Raw genomic sequence first — 15141 nt, 5'->3', positions numbered from 1 at the left:
TTTCATGTTGTTTATTGATAAATTTTGATATATTATTTATGTGAGTCGGGACAGTCTTCTTCCTTCGCTCAGCCACCGCAGTAACCTTTAAAGTGTTGTGAGTAGATATTTATTTTATTTACAATTTCAATATTATTATATTTCTAACATGCTCATGCATCACTTATATTTATGTAGTTACATATTAGGCATGCCCTACTTTGCATTTATACTTGATGATGTTACTTTGGTTGTTGTGTTTTGATAATCTGGAGCTGTGTGTGTGAGTGGGTGTGTATGTGGTGTATATGAATATGGGTAGAACCGACAAATTGGCTTAAGCTAGTCTCGCTTGGGGCCCAATCCTTTTTGAGGAAGTCAGGGTGAGTACGGCTTTGAATTGATCTCGCTGACCCGCGCATATGGATTATTAAGTGAAAGTCTAGCTCAAGTTAATCTCGCTGACAGGCCTTGGATTAAGAGAGTTGGATAGGGGGGTCAACTCCCTATATATATGTGTGTGAGTATGGATTTGACATGGGTGCGTGAATGTTCTAGATTATCTTTATGTGACTTAATATGATTTGTATGACTTGTATGAAGATGATGCATTTCATTTCCAGGGATGCATTAGAATTAAATAGTTATAGAAATTATATAAAAAATAAATATTTACTCTCTGAGTAGAACGCTCACTCCTGTTCACTATTTTTCAGGTTACAAGAGAGCTTTTTCTTTGTGTTTAATCTGCTTTCATTCTCCGCAGGTTCCCTTACTATAAATTTTACGTTTTGTACTATTAAATATAAATTCTAGTCCTCCGCATGTGTAGAAACATATCATTTAGTTTGGGACTTTAATATTTATTAATATTTGAGATTGTAACTTATTAAACTTTATTTATGTGAAAATGGATGGTTGGATACCTATGATGGATGAGGGAGCTGAGCTCCCATTGATTTTATTTTGGATTGTGGATGATTGATGGGTGAGCTGAGCTCCCCAAACGTATTTTTATTGAGATTATAGGTCGGGTGAGTTAACAACTCCCTGTTGGATAGTCCATTTTATGGCCGGATTATGTCTGGTTAATTTCTTAAAATTGGGCCCAATATGGGCTTGTTGATGGGTTGGAGTTTAGTTGGGCTTACTACGAACTTCAGGGGCCTTATGCTGACTCAAGTCCTAGTGCCGGTCTGGCCCATAATTTGAGTCATAACACATTGTCTATCCGACTTTATCACCTTGATTATAAGTTATTCAGCCTAATTCACTTCAATCAAGCATTCGACATGACTCTTTTAACCTTTTGACCTCTTTGATTATTCAAGAGGATTGGTTTTAACTATCAATATCTATGTGTCATTTTTTTATTAAATACTCTATTTTATCCTTCATCTCTATATGCATGCTTTAGATTAGTCTCCAACGTTCTTTTTCTTGATTTCTTCATTTCTACAGTTGATGATAACAATTTAGCATGGAAAAAGAGAGGTAAAGTATAATTACAAGTGAAGAAAAACAAAGATAGCTTCATTGTTAGAGTAGAGTACTTCGTGGCAAATAATAACACCAATCCATTTGAAATTCCTATAGGATAATCCACTAAATTGCTGTCCAAGGGATCATATCATAAAGTCCCGCTCTCCCTCACAACTCCAACACCACCCACATCACACACCCCCACCCTCCCCACCCCCCAACCCCTCCCTCTATCCCCCTCTTTTTCTGATTGCCTCGTAATCTTATCTCTTCTTATTAAGTCAAACAAAATATGAGTGAAATAGATATGCAAAATGTATTCTTTTGGTTATGATACATAGAAACCAAACAAAATTTTTGGTTAATTATAGTAGAAACTAGAAAGAATAACCACTTTCAACTGTAACCATGGAAGTGACCAAGAGATGGGGCAGACAAGGTAACCATCAAACCAAAGCATATGAACCCATCTTGGTTTTGTCATGTAGGCATCCCAGGGCATGAGCTACTATAATATAGGTTTCATGGAATGAGATAAAGGATGTGAGAACACAAAGTTGGAAAAGTTGAAGATAAGTTAATATAGGGTTGGGGTCCCCATGTCCAACTTATATAGGAATATTGTTCATAAGTGACATGAGAGAGAGAGTGAGAGAGAGCGAGAGAGAGAGAGAGAGAGGACGATCATGTTTTATTTATGGTTGGTACAAGCTTGCAGAGGCCAGTTTTCCTATTGGTTTGATGAGTCATTGGGCTTATCTTATCCAATCTACTTACTTTTTCAATTCTTTATATTTTAGCATCTACTCAAGTTCTCGACCTTTTCTTTGTTAAAATGGGATGCCCAGCAACAAAGGACTCACTGAAAGAGACGTTGAACTGATCATTCGATTATACATTGCTAAATTGATTAGTTTACTTCTTCATGATAATGGCTTGCACACACTCACACAACATGTAAAAATTTAACTTATTTTTACTTTTTTAAAGCATCGTTAATGAACAATATCATTATTCAATTTTTAGGGTTCGATCACAAGAGGAAACAAAATTTGCATGTCTCCATTTGTTTCATTAAAAATATTTTTTGCATTTTATAATGTTTAGATATATTAATAACGTTTAGGGTTCGATCACAAGAAAAAAGCGTGTTGAGTAAGGAAGGTTGTAGACATTATTGCTGGTAATTCTTTTATTTATTTAATTCTTATTAATATTTTAATTTAAAATTTTATAATTTAAAAAATAATTTTAATGTCATTAAATTAAAATTAATTAATTACTAGCAAAATTTGATATCAACCTTAGATTTGACATCTAAATTGAAACTTTCAATAGAAAGGGAGATTTTCAAAGTCATTGAAGAATTTTATAAAAATTTAATTTAATTTATTTTAATTAATTTTTATATTTAAAATTAAAAGTGTGTGATTTCGGTTTGATTTGGGGTTTGCTTAGGAATCAGAATCAAATCAAAATTTTAATATGATTCTGGTTTGATTCCAATTCGATACGGTTCTTAATTCTTTAGTTCCAATTCGATTAGGTATGATTTCGGTTCGGTTATCGGTTGTTAAAATAATTTTATATAATTATTTTCTTAAAAAAATCATATTTGAATCAACATTTAAGTTTTAGATTGAGTTATTAATATATAATATATCATATAATATATATTTTAGCTATTTCTAAATTATACAATCCTTAACTATAAAGTGCATATATAATTTAAAATTAAATATATTATATAAAATAGTAACATAAGTATATCATATAATATACATTTTAAATATTTATTAATTATATAATATTTAATTATAAGATATAAATCTAATTATGAATATATATATATATATATATATATATATATATAAAATAGTACATTTATAATTAAGAATTACCTTATTAAAGGTGTATAATACATCTAAAAATTATAGGAAAACCATATGTATAAATTCAGTTTTCATACGATTTCAGCTTGATTCTTAGTGAATAATTAGAACCAAATCAAAATATTAAAATAATTTTAGTTTAGTATAGTTTCTGCTAGTTCAGTACGGTTTGGGACTTTCGAGAACTGTATATAATCCTATTTAAAATGAAATTTTTTAATTTTATTTAATTTAAAAAATAATTATTTAAAAAATAAAAATTAAATATAATTATGTAAAAATTTAATTAAATTTTTTTTGTAAAGTACATTATAATTGATCTAAAAATTTTTACTTAGAGTCAATTTATAATAGACTCAAAATATAAATATATAAAATTTATATAATTAATAGATTAGTACCATCATATATTTTATGATAAATTAAATTTAAATAAAAAAAATTATAATTGATTTTAAAGATAACTTTTAACATTAATTAATTAACAAAACCACATGCCTTCTAAATCAAGTAACATAAGGTTCTTATCTTTAAAAAAGTTATTGTTTTTCCCCTTTTAGCACCATCATCATCATATCTTCCATCAAAGTCATAAGAGATTGTCTTCTTCTCCTTTTGATAAAATAAATAAATAAAGAAAGAATTACACATGCTATTAAAACATAGGATGAATGGTTGTTATTGGAGTCCAAGTCAGTAGAAAAAGGGGCACAGTTGGAGCAGGTCTATTGAAATTAGTTTCGACACAATCATTTCTCTCCCTATATCTTCTTTCTTCTTCTTATTCTACAATCAATGTATGTCTGCTTTTCCATTGCTAAAAGATATATTAAAATAAACAAAGGGTCTAAATTTTCCCTTTTCTAGCACGCGTGGTTGATGCCATTTTGGATCCAATGTGCTAGTGGCCTAATTATTTTCTTTGAATTTGGACTTTTTTTTTTCAATGATTTGATGTAGAAAATCCAAAATTCAATTTAATTTTTAAATTTTTTTTAGATAATTCAGTTTATTTAATTAATAATTTAAAAAAAATTAATTTTTGATTCAGTTCAATTTTTTTTATTAAAAAAGCTGAATCGATTGAATATAGGCCTCCCTTCTTATATAATATATAAAGCCCAAGTCTACCGTCCACTCCCTAGGTCTAGTAAAACCCACAATCACAGCAAGCTCAGGTACCATTTCTTCTTCTCCGCCTTAAATCTAATCCATCCCATTCCTTCTTCTCCTCTCTTTCTCTCTACTTCTGTTACTGCTTGCACTGTACTTGCCCCTCAATTCCTTTCTCTCGGTGAGTTCTTGCTTGTCATTGATTCAATGCCATCTCGTCTTCATTTCCAAGTCGATATTGTCATAGACAATTATCCACCCTAAACCAAACCCATCTGGTCATCGTTGTTGTCATCGATTTAATGTCATCTTGCTGTCGTTAGCCTTGCTTTAAACTCCTTTTTCTTCTTTTAGCTTGATTTGATTCGATTTTTTCTTAACACTTCAGTTAATTTAATTTTTTTATTTTTTAATTTAATTTAATTTAAAAATAAATTGACTGATTGCATACTTTTAATTTAATATGTAAATAGGATAAGATGGATATAATTTCGATTAATTAACACAATTTATTTGACAAACCTCTTTTATATGTATATAAATTTTAATAATATTAGTCATAAATCAGCAGAATGTACAGCAGGAAATTTGATTTATTTTCATTATTATTATTATTATGGGTTTCATGAAAAGCAGCAAAACATACATGATTCACCGGAGGAGGGTTTTGCTTTCCTTAAAGCTTGGAAGGAAGTCTTTTGTGTATGCCATTATGTGGGCTTTAGACTAAGATGTTTGGTAATGCAAGAAAGTTGATTTTTGTCCCTTAACTTTTTATCCATTTCAATTTTTATTTATTTTTAAGTTTTTGTTCAATTAACTTAAAACTTTTAAATTTAAACTCAAACTAGTCCCTTCCTTTATCGAATTAATTAATTCATATTTTCTATTAATTAATATTAAAAAATAATTTATGCACTTAATTTATTATAAATTTAATATATAAATATATTTTTTATTTATTTTATATATAACTTTTAAGAAAAAATATAAAAAAATATTTTATAGGTTCATATTTTGATATACGAGAGACCGTGATTTAATTTTTTTCAATTTAATATCTTATATTTTTCTTCATTAGTAAATATAATCTAAACAGCTAATTACCATTAAATGATACTGATATGATAAATATGTAGAGATGATATGACGATTTATGAGATATAAATCAAAGCTACGTGCTTGCCACTTTTACAATATGTCACTACGTTAACTATGCATGTTTATCACGTCAGCTTCATTTAACGGTAACTAAAAGTTTAAATCACATTTGCTAACAGATGAAAATACAAAGTATGAAATTAACAAAAGTTAAACCACAATATTTAACGTGTCAAAGTGTTAAACAGTATAGTAATTTTTATATTTTCTCAAAAATTTTATTTTATATATTATGTCTTAAATTCATAATTAAGTTAGACAATAATTTTTTAAATAAATATACTCTATAGATTATTTTATAGAGTGGGAAGCATATAAAAAATTAAAATAGTGTTTTATCTTTTAGATTTCTTGTAAAATAAATCATTTGTAAGAAAAAAAATTTCAACTAAATTCTCATATAATTATACTTAATTTTTTTTTTATAAAATTATATTATTTAAATTAAAAAAATCTAAATTTTTTCATTTTAAATATAAAAAAATGATAAAAAAATCAAATTTAATTCTTGTAAAATTTTAAATCCTAAACAGAGCTATAAAAATGGATAATACAGATGTAAGAAAATATTATATATATACTAAAAATATTTAATAATCTCTCAAATAAAATAATTAAAAGGGATTATTAATTACACATATATAATCTCTAATCCTTCATTGATTAGATTGCCATTGCACGCGTGCATTTATATCACTCCACGTATTTATTTTTTTCTTGCCTTTTAGTCCATACATTAATTATTATTATTATTATTAAATGATTACTGTTCTATCTCTTATATTACGATATTAATCTAATTTCTTCGCGCCAGTCAAAGTGGATGCATTTCGTATCTTATATGAGATATTATAATAATTCTGCAGCCAATATTCTTGTGCCAGTCAATTTATTTGCTAAAATTGGTGAATAAATAAACAAAAAGAATGGGTTTATTGCAAAATTATTCTTGAGGTTTGTTAATATTAATAATTAAGTTTTTAATTTCGTGAATGAATTTAAGGGTGTGCAAATAATTGGTTCGGTTTCGAATCAAACCAAATCGATAAAATCAAAAATTAAAAATAAAAAATTTAAAAATCGAATCAAATCGATTAATATGAGAAAATTGAACCGAACTTGATCAATAAAATATCGGTTCGGTTCAGTTTTAAACTGATCAAACTGAATTTTATAAAATTTTATATTTTCAACATTAAATCTAATAACAAAAACAAAAAAACAAAAAAAAATTAGAAATTAAAACTCAAAAATCTTAGGGTTCGGTTCGGTTTTCTTTGATTTTCCTTGATATATATATATAATTTTGGTTCGGTTCGATTTTTTTGATTTTTTATGAAAATAACCGAATTGAACTGATTATAAAAAAATTATAAATCAAACCGAATCGATTAAATTTTAAAATCGAACCGATTCAATTTTTAGATTTAAATCAAAATCTGCTCCCCTAAATAAATTAGTCTTTTTATTTAACTTTTTAATATATTCTACTAATTAAACTATTTAAATAAAAAAATTATTCTATAATACCTCTTTCAAGCTTGCCCAAATTAATCCCCATCCAATCAATCTTCTCACTCAAAACATATAAAGGATTTTTTTTATATGTAAATTTCATATATTGATATTATTATTTATAATAAATTAAATTTAAATAAAAAAATTTAATATAAAAATTTATCAATATATTCTCTCTCTTCACCTTTATGTTATTAATATCTCGAAACCCCTTAAAAATGGTAGCATATTGGAAAATAGTATTAAATTTAGATTTAAATTTTATTAAAAAATAATATTAAATTTAGATTTAAATTTTACATGTTGAATATTCGTTAGGAAGATAATTTTGTAATTTATCCAGAAAAACATATTTGTGATTGGTGGGTGGTGAGCAGGCAGTGGCTTCGGTTCCATTGAAATAAAGTAAACTTGTCATTATAGATCCTTTTAGTTTTTGCCCAACAAAAACTTTCTATGGGCCTAGCCTTGGACTACAACAATTTCTCCACTTCAATGAAACAAAAAAGTTTTGAGATCAACACAAAAAGCTCCACAAAGAAGAACAAAGAGCAATGATATTTATGCTAGTTTGATCGGTGATTTGATTTTTCACTTATATATATATATATATATATATATATATATATATATAAGTTCCTCTTTGTTACAATTATGCTCCAGGTTTTACTGTGATTTAAGAATCTTTGTGGCATTTCATCATCAACTTTGAATGAAATTTCATTTACAATGAGTTTCTTGGCTTGGGTGTGTTTTATAATTTTCTTGGGTTGGTTCCAGTTTTCTTTATAATTTTCTTAGAATGATTTTCTTGAAAATGTGTGTTTCAATCTTCTGTAAATTCTTGCCAATAATTTATATTGTTTATCAAGCTTTCATGCCTACTAAAATTTTCCCCCCATTGCAAAGAGCAACATGTTTGTGAGCAACCAATAACAGTATTTGCATTCTTGTTTTTGTGAATGAAAGTTGGTGTGGGGAGGCTCCAGTTTAGGGTCAAAGCATACCACCATTCTCATTGAAGAATTATAGTAGAGTTTACAGATCTTTCGTTAAGAGAGATGATTAATAAGACTTGAACTCTCAACTAAATGGGGGCATTGACTAAGTCTTATCAACTGAATCAATCCTCGTTGGTAACAATATTTGTATTTTTTGGTTGTTTTCACGTGACTGATTGCATTTAAATTCTTGCGTTATTTTAGAAGTAGAGTTGATATTCAATTGGTCATATTATAATTGAAGAATTATCTAATATAGCCGATGCCAATACTCATTCACTCATGTAAAAGTACAGTTTTCCCTCCTTATTTCACAAGGGATCCACTTTTATATGAGATTAAACATGGGTTTTTCTACTATGAAAGTATATATTTTATAACTAAAAGGATGATGGAAAAGCAAATTAAGATAGAATAATGGAGATTATGAATAAAAAATTTGTATGGCAAGAATTTTAATATTCTTGAGTTTTGGATAGTGATTTATTTTCAATGATAAAGTAATCTGAATCTTGACAGCGAGTTTTGATGCATCTTGGTAAGCAACTATACGAAACTAAAACTTTTATTTTCCATGAAAGCTTCATATTTTTCCCATAATCAGAAAATTGATTTTGATTTTTCAACTGAAAAATCTTTGAAAAAATGTGAAATAAATAGAAAGTATAGTATTTTGATAATTCCAATGACTTGGATTGATCATTTGGGTCTCTATAAGAGTGTTGAAGCTTGGTGGTAGATGCAGCAGTTCGGCGATCATCAGCTTCTGAGCTCCTGCTGACTGAAACAGAACAAGGTCCTGCAAGAACACTAATATGAGTAGAACCCTGACGAGGTTGAGCTGACTCTTGCTCCAAAACCTGGTTACGATGACGATAACGCCAATAAAGAAGAGGAAGAGTTGCGAGACATCCTGATGCATAACCAACAATCCATGCAAACAATGGTGCCCGTGGATGCTCATTCCTTGACACGAACAAAACAACAATAGATGCAACAATCTGGCAAATTGTGAGTACCAATTCAATAGAAATCCACAAACCAGAGTTCAGTGGACTCCTACGCCGACAGGCTTCACCTCTCCTTACGAAGGATGAGTTCCGAGTGTTTGTGATTCTTTCGCTGGATTTTTTTTTTTTTTTTTTGAGAAATATAAGAAAATTATGAAACTAGATTTTACTGTTTGAACTATGGCTAGTATGTTTTTTCCTTAGCATTTTATATGTCCAAAAAAAAATGCCTAGAAAATTACCTACATTTTTTAAGCAAAGGAAAATTATTATTTATTTCTTTTATTTTAATAAAATTAATTATTTAGTCTCTAAATTTTAAAAATTATATTATTTAATTCTTATATTTTACTTCATTAAATTATTTAGCCTTTTTATTAAATTTTTTATTAGTCAATGTAAATCAAACTACTATTTAATCCTTTTATTTTAAAGAAATTAATTACTAGATTCCTATATTTTGAAAAACATATTATTTTAGCGAAATTAATTAGATGATTCGTATATTTTGAAAACACAATATTTGAAAAATATATCCCTTAATAAAAATGAAAATTTTATTTTGTGGGACTAAATCTAAATTTATGTATTGTTTTAAATTGTTCAAGTATCTTCATTTAATTTCTTGGATATATTTTCATATTTTTTTACTAATAAAAAACTGATTAATTTTTTTTCGCATGCAGCTTGTACTATCTTTTATAAAAAAGAAATTATGAAAACAAAGAGAAAAAGAAGGGGAGAAGTATGGACGTAAATGATAAGAAATATGAGGAGAGAAATAAATGAGGATGGGAAAAAAAAATAAGGAAGAAAAGATTATAGTAGTTTACGTATAAAAAATAATTATGAAACTAAATTGTTAATAAAATTAAATTATATAAATTAATTAATATATTTTTCAAAATATAGAAATTAACTAATGAATTTTAGTAAAATAAAGAAATTAAATAGCAATTTGAGTGACATTGATGATACTCATTCTTTTAGGTCATGGATCTCGGACTTTGATCAAATGGGTTATAGACCTGGGTTATGGATAAAGCTTCACATGGGCTTTAATTCATTTTAATCCTCAATCTAATTGATTAATTAAAAAAAAGACTTAGATTAAAGATTAATTATATTGTAAAAATTATATTATCATTAAATTAAAGTTTATTCCATACTTTTAAATGGTAGTGTTTGCCCTTTCTTTTTTAATTTAAAATTATAGCATGTCATTTCTTTTCAGTAAAAAATTTTTAATTATACCATAATATATAAACATTAAATCAATAGAAAACTATTTACATGTATTTTTCAATGAGATTTACCTTGATTTTAACTAAAGTAACAATTATTGATTGGTTGAGCATATATACCCAAATGTAAGTAAGAATTACTTCTTTTAGATCACATAACGCCTTTATTATTTTAATTTGATTAGTAATTTGATTTGATTTGATTTGATAATTCAAATTTTGGCTACCTTCCATAAACAGGTTAATCTTAATGTCTCATATATTTCATTCAAATTTCAGTCATCTCACCATCTTGAATCAAACATGGAATGTCAAAATGAGACACAAATCATAAATTGAGGAAATGGAAATACTGCAAAATAATCAGGTCTAATTTAGAGAAGCCAAATGAAAAATTTAGGCTTCAAGACAATAAAAAAAGAAGCAAAAGTTGCACAAAGAGAGAATTAAATATAACAATGGAATGCTCCAAATGTTAGAACACCCAATACCCAATAAAATTAAACAAAAAACAAAAGAAAATTTCAGGATTAGAGAATCCATAATGACAAATTTAAAATTAAAACTATGTTTAGTATACCGTAATGCAATTAAATTTTTTATTAAATAAAATATAAAAAAAAATAAAATATACAGTGGAATACTCCAAATGGTGAAACAACAAATACCCAATACCAACAAAAAAAATTGAAAGAATCATTAGTGAATGGATTTTAATTCAATTGAAAATAGAAAAGAATTTGACAGTGCTGAAGAGCTCAAAGGGGGAATTATGGGAAGAAGATAAGAAGTCGAGATCCTGTTTTGAAAGTGACCAATTAAGTTCACATGATTACTGAAACCTTTACTAAATTTCAGGGTCATGTTTCGATAATGAAAATGTTATCATTAATGCCTGTAACCTTACAGTGCTTTTCAATAATTCCTGGTTTGCTTTGTGTCTGATTTTATTTTGAGATACAAGGATTAAATTACTCTTATTTTTCATGCAATTGTGGCGCATTTCACATCTCAGAGGGATGAGAATTGAACCATTTCAATTGAAAGATTCCAAGTTGGACTTCATGACAACTGGGAATTAAAGACCTTCCTAGTGGCCCATACCACTGTTTGGAAATGGCAGATACATACCCAATGAATTGCTTAGTTGGCAATAGCTATCAGATTATAAAGAAGATTCCACCAACAGGGTTTTCTTGTACTCCAATTTGCAGGAATTGGGAACTTTCCAGGCGATAAACAACTGATGAACTGAGCCCACGCATCAGAACCCTGTTCAAATTTGATGCGTCAATAGCATCTAAGGCATCATGGTAGAATTCGAGTCTACACTCTCCCAGGCCCATGAAAAGAATAGATTATAAAACAGTAAAGGAAAATTGGTGCTGTTTGGTTTAGATACAAAGCGCGACCACCCCAGCAAAGTTGCCAGATGATGAGGGAACCAGTGGCAGGCAAAGTACCAAGTACTCCTTTGCCAGTTTTGACTGCACAGCTGTGAACCCTCCTAATAATACCTCCATAAAAAAATAAAAAACAAATTGTCCTGTGCTCACTACTCGTCAACTTAATCTGCTCGTACCTTTGGCTTCGGGCTTCAGCTCAGGATCATGCAAGGAAAAACGACTGCTTCTTGATGAATGGATGGCCCTATTTTGACTTTATACAAGAAAACTTGTAAACAAAATTATCTCAGCGACTTTAGGAAGACCTTTTTTTATTATAATTTGTACTTTCATGTTAAATACATAGAAAAAAAAGGGTAAATTATAAATTTAATAAAATTTATAATTTAATTTTTAATATTTTTAAAATTAATTATTTAATATATGAGATTTAACAAAATTTATAATTTACCATTAATTATATAAAAAATACTAAAACTCGCTTAACTTTATATATTTTCTAACCTAAACAATTTAACCTTTGAAATTTTGTATTACAAATAAAATAAATTTAAATTAAGAAACTATTTTATTGATAATATAAATTCTTAGCAACTAAATTATTTTAGTTAGTAAATATAAAGTTAAGGACATTTTTATTATTTTTATTATAATTAATAGTCAATTAAACAAAAAATTAGACGGAGGACTAAATTGCTTAGTTTTTAAAATATAGAAATTAAATTTAAGATTTTATAATTAAATTGTAATTTATTCAAAAAGAAAAAATCTCATATAAGAAGCAAATGAACACCAATGCTAACATCACTAGAAAAGTAATAATAAGGCATATGGCCATCAATATCAACACAGGAACTAAATTGATAACTCATAGAAACGGAAATCCATTATTCCGTCAAAGGGTAATCACTGGAGAAATTCCTTTTGATTCCACAAGCAATGTGTAGGGTTTCTTGACCCCCTCTAACCTCAATTCAGCCAACAAAGGTTTCCAGGGAAAAGCCAGACATTCAAACAAATTCAATCACATCAATCTCTGCCCCATGGCCAACATGCAGCACAGATTTATCAAATCACAAAAACAGAGAGCAACTCTTTTACTCCACAATTACACTATCAGCCTTTTCAAAGGTGCAAGAAAACATCCCATCAAAAGTTAGGTTTCATAAACCTAGAAAGAAAGGTAAGAAATAATTATTCTTATTATTGTAATAATGAAGAAATTTTTAAAAAGAGCAAGAAATGACATTTAAAAGAAACAAAGAATTGAACAGGCGTGTAAACCTATGAACTGACTGTTTTACAAGCACTCTCTTTTACTTCCATTTTTCTCCTTTCTATAATCATTCCTTGAGGAAACACTTCCAATCAACTCCAAAATCATATCCATGCATCCAGTAATAATCCAAAAATACTCATAAGTAATCCTTTATATAAGCCATGAATTGAAGAAAGAAAAAATTAGCCCTTTGAAGCCCTTGGAAACCAGAGTGTCTCAGTGTCTCTCTAGCCATCGTTGCCGTTTCTCATCAGCTAACCCATAATTTATATCAGAATTATCGAATGCAAGTCTCTTCCTCTTAGTGCTAATTGCACAAGTCATTGAAGAATTCTCTAAAACATCCTGCGAATTTACAAGCTTTGGTGTGTTAAGGTTCTCCATTTCCAGTTTTTGAATTAGATTGTAGCATTGAAACACATCTTCCTGTCACAGAAAAAGAACAAGAAGTTGCAAGTCTCATTGATCAGAATATGCTTCAACTTAATGCATTCATGATTAATCTAACTGTGGAGAACTGAGTTATAAGTGAACAATATCAGGGACTCACAATTTCAAGAAACTCAGAGTAAGTGGAATTTATCTTACACTCCAATGCTCGTCTTGTTAAGCTCTGATCTAGGGCCATCAAGGTGGCTGCAGCTGCTATAACAGACGGTCTATGATCCATCAAATTGATCTCTGCATATAAGAAGCCCATTTTAAAATCACAAACTACACGTACAGAAAATATAATCAATTCCCATTTAAAGGTACCTCTCATTAAAGTAGAGATGAATCCCACAATCCTTGATATTATATGTCTTGGTGGGGAGTCTTTGCAGAATTTGATGATCAAGTAATGTAGAAAAGCAAAAGGAGTAATGGAAATCATTCTCCATTCCAATGTATTTAATACCAAAAGCTCCATTCTTTGAATTACTTGGGTTTTAAAGTTGTAATCTTCAATCTGAAACTCTGATAAAGCAGGTACTTTTATCTCCTCCATTTTTGCAGCCAAAGAAAGACATGCCACTGCTAATAATCTGACGGCCCATAATTTCTCACTCTGCATCCAAAAAAATAATAAAGATTACTCCAATTTCATGAACAAGTATTGAATAGACCAAATTTAATTGAAAACAGCTTTATCTTACATCAATAGACCTCTTTGAGAGGAATCGATCAAAATATGCAAGGGACAAATAAGCTGTTTGGAAGCGGAAATCAAAGATTGCTCTAGTCTGCAATAATTACCAGAAAATCAGAATGCAACATTAATATGATAATATCTCAATTAAAATTTTGTATTTATAGTTCAATGAAAACAAAACAAAACTAACTTTAAGAATCCAAGCAATGGCTTCCAATCGGGCACATCTGAGCCAATTGTCAAAACCCATAGGTTGATCACCTTTGAATCTAAAATTGATCTCTCTTTCAACCAGCATTTCCACATACCCTTCTTCTTCCTCTCTACTTCTTGCCAAGTCAACAAATGTATCCTCATCTACCACATCTTCTACAAGACAATTCTCACTTTCTTGACAAAGAAGCTCAGAGATAGATTCACCTTCCATGTTCATTTCCTTCCTCTTCTTTCTCTCTATAAATGATGAAAATAATGGATGGCTGAAGTCTATCAAGATAAGGGTTTTGCTGTTTTAACGGTTTTATTATGAGGATTGAACGAAAAACAACAGAACTAATGTGTTTGATTTGGTTTCTTCTTGTTTGGTCTGTTGTGTAACATGTATCTCTTCACTGTCTATAAATGTGGAGATTGTGTTGAGCCTTTTTTATTTTCAATTTTCCGAAAATTGTTTTTTGTGGACTGGGTTAATTGGGTGCTTGTTTTCAGAGCACGAGAACAGCAGTTCTAGCGGGGCTTTGTTGGATGTACGCCAGTGTATATCAAGTGTAAGTCACGGTCCAATGAGGAGAGGATTTGTAGTTGTCAGGTGGGTTCCGTTACTAACGTACATGGGGTCGTACCTGAACCCGCACCTTGTTTATTGGTGATTGGTTGGGGTTTGCTTCTTCTATGGTCTATCTCCTTGTAGGCCAATTAGAAAAA

At 28.9% G+C, this 15141-nt stretch overlaps 1 protein-coding gene across 1 annotated transcript; it reads right to left on the bottom strand.

The window, feature by feature from the left end:
• Positions 1–12536: 12536 nt before the first annotated feature.
• Positions 12537–14887, bottom strand: LOC110632353 (cyclin-D5-1). Its single transcript, XM_021780555.2, has 5 exons — positions 14408–14887; positions 14222–14308; positions 13842–14133; positions 13636–13766; positions 12537–13511 (listed from the first exon to the last, which is right to left on the bottom strand). Exons 1-5 carry the CDS (start codon positions 14648–14650, stop codon positions 13302–13304), a joined length of 963 nt encoding a protein of 320 aa, XP_021636247.2. The 5' UTR covers positions 14651–14887; the 3' UTR covers positions 12537–13301.
• Positions 14888–15141: the final 254 nt, after the last annotated feature.

The sequence above is a fragment of the Hevea brasiliensis genome, chromosome 2, assembly GCF_030052815.1.
Source record: "Hevea brasiliensis isolate MT/VB/25A 57/8 chromosome 2, ASM3005281v1, whole genome shotgun sequence".
In the NCBI taxonomy this organism is placed as follows: domain Eukaryota; kingdom Viridiplantae; phylum Streptophyta; class Magnoliopsida; order Malpighiales; family Euphorbiaceae; genus Hevea; species Hevea brasiliensis.
The sequence above is the reverse complement of the archived record's forward strand: the minus strand, read 5'-3'. Positions and strand labels throughout refer to the sequence as shown.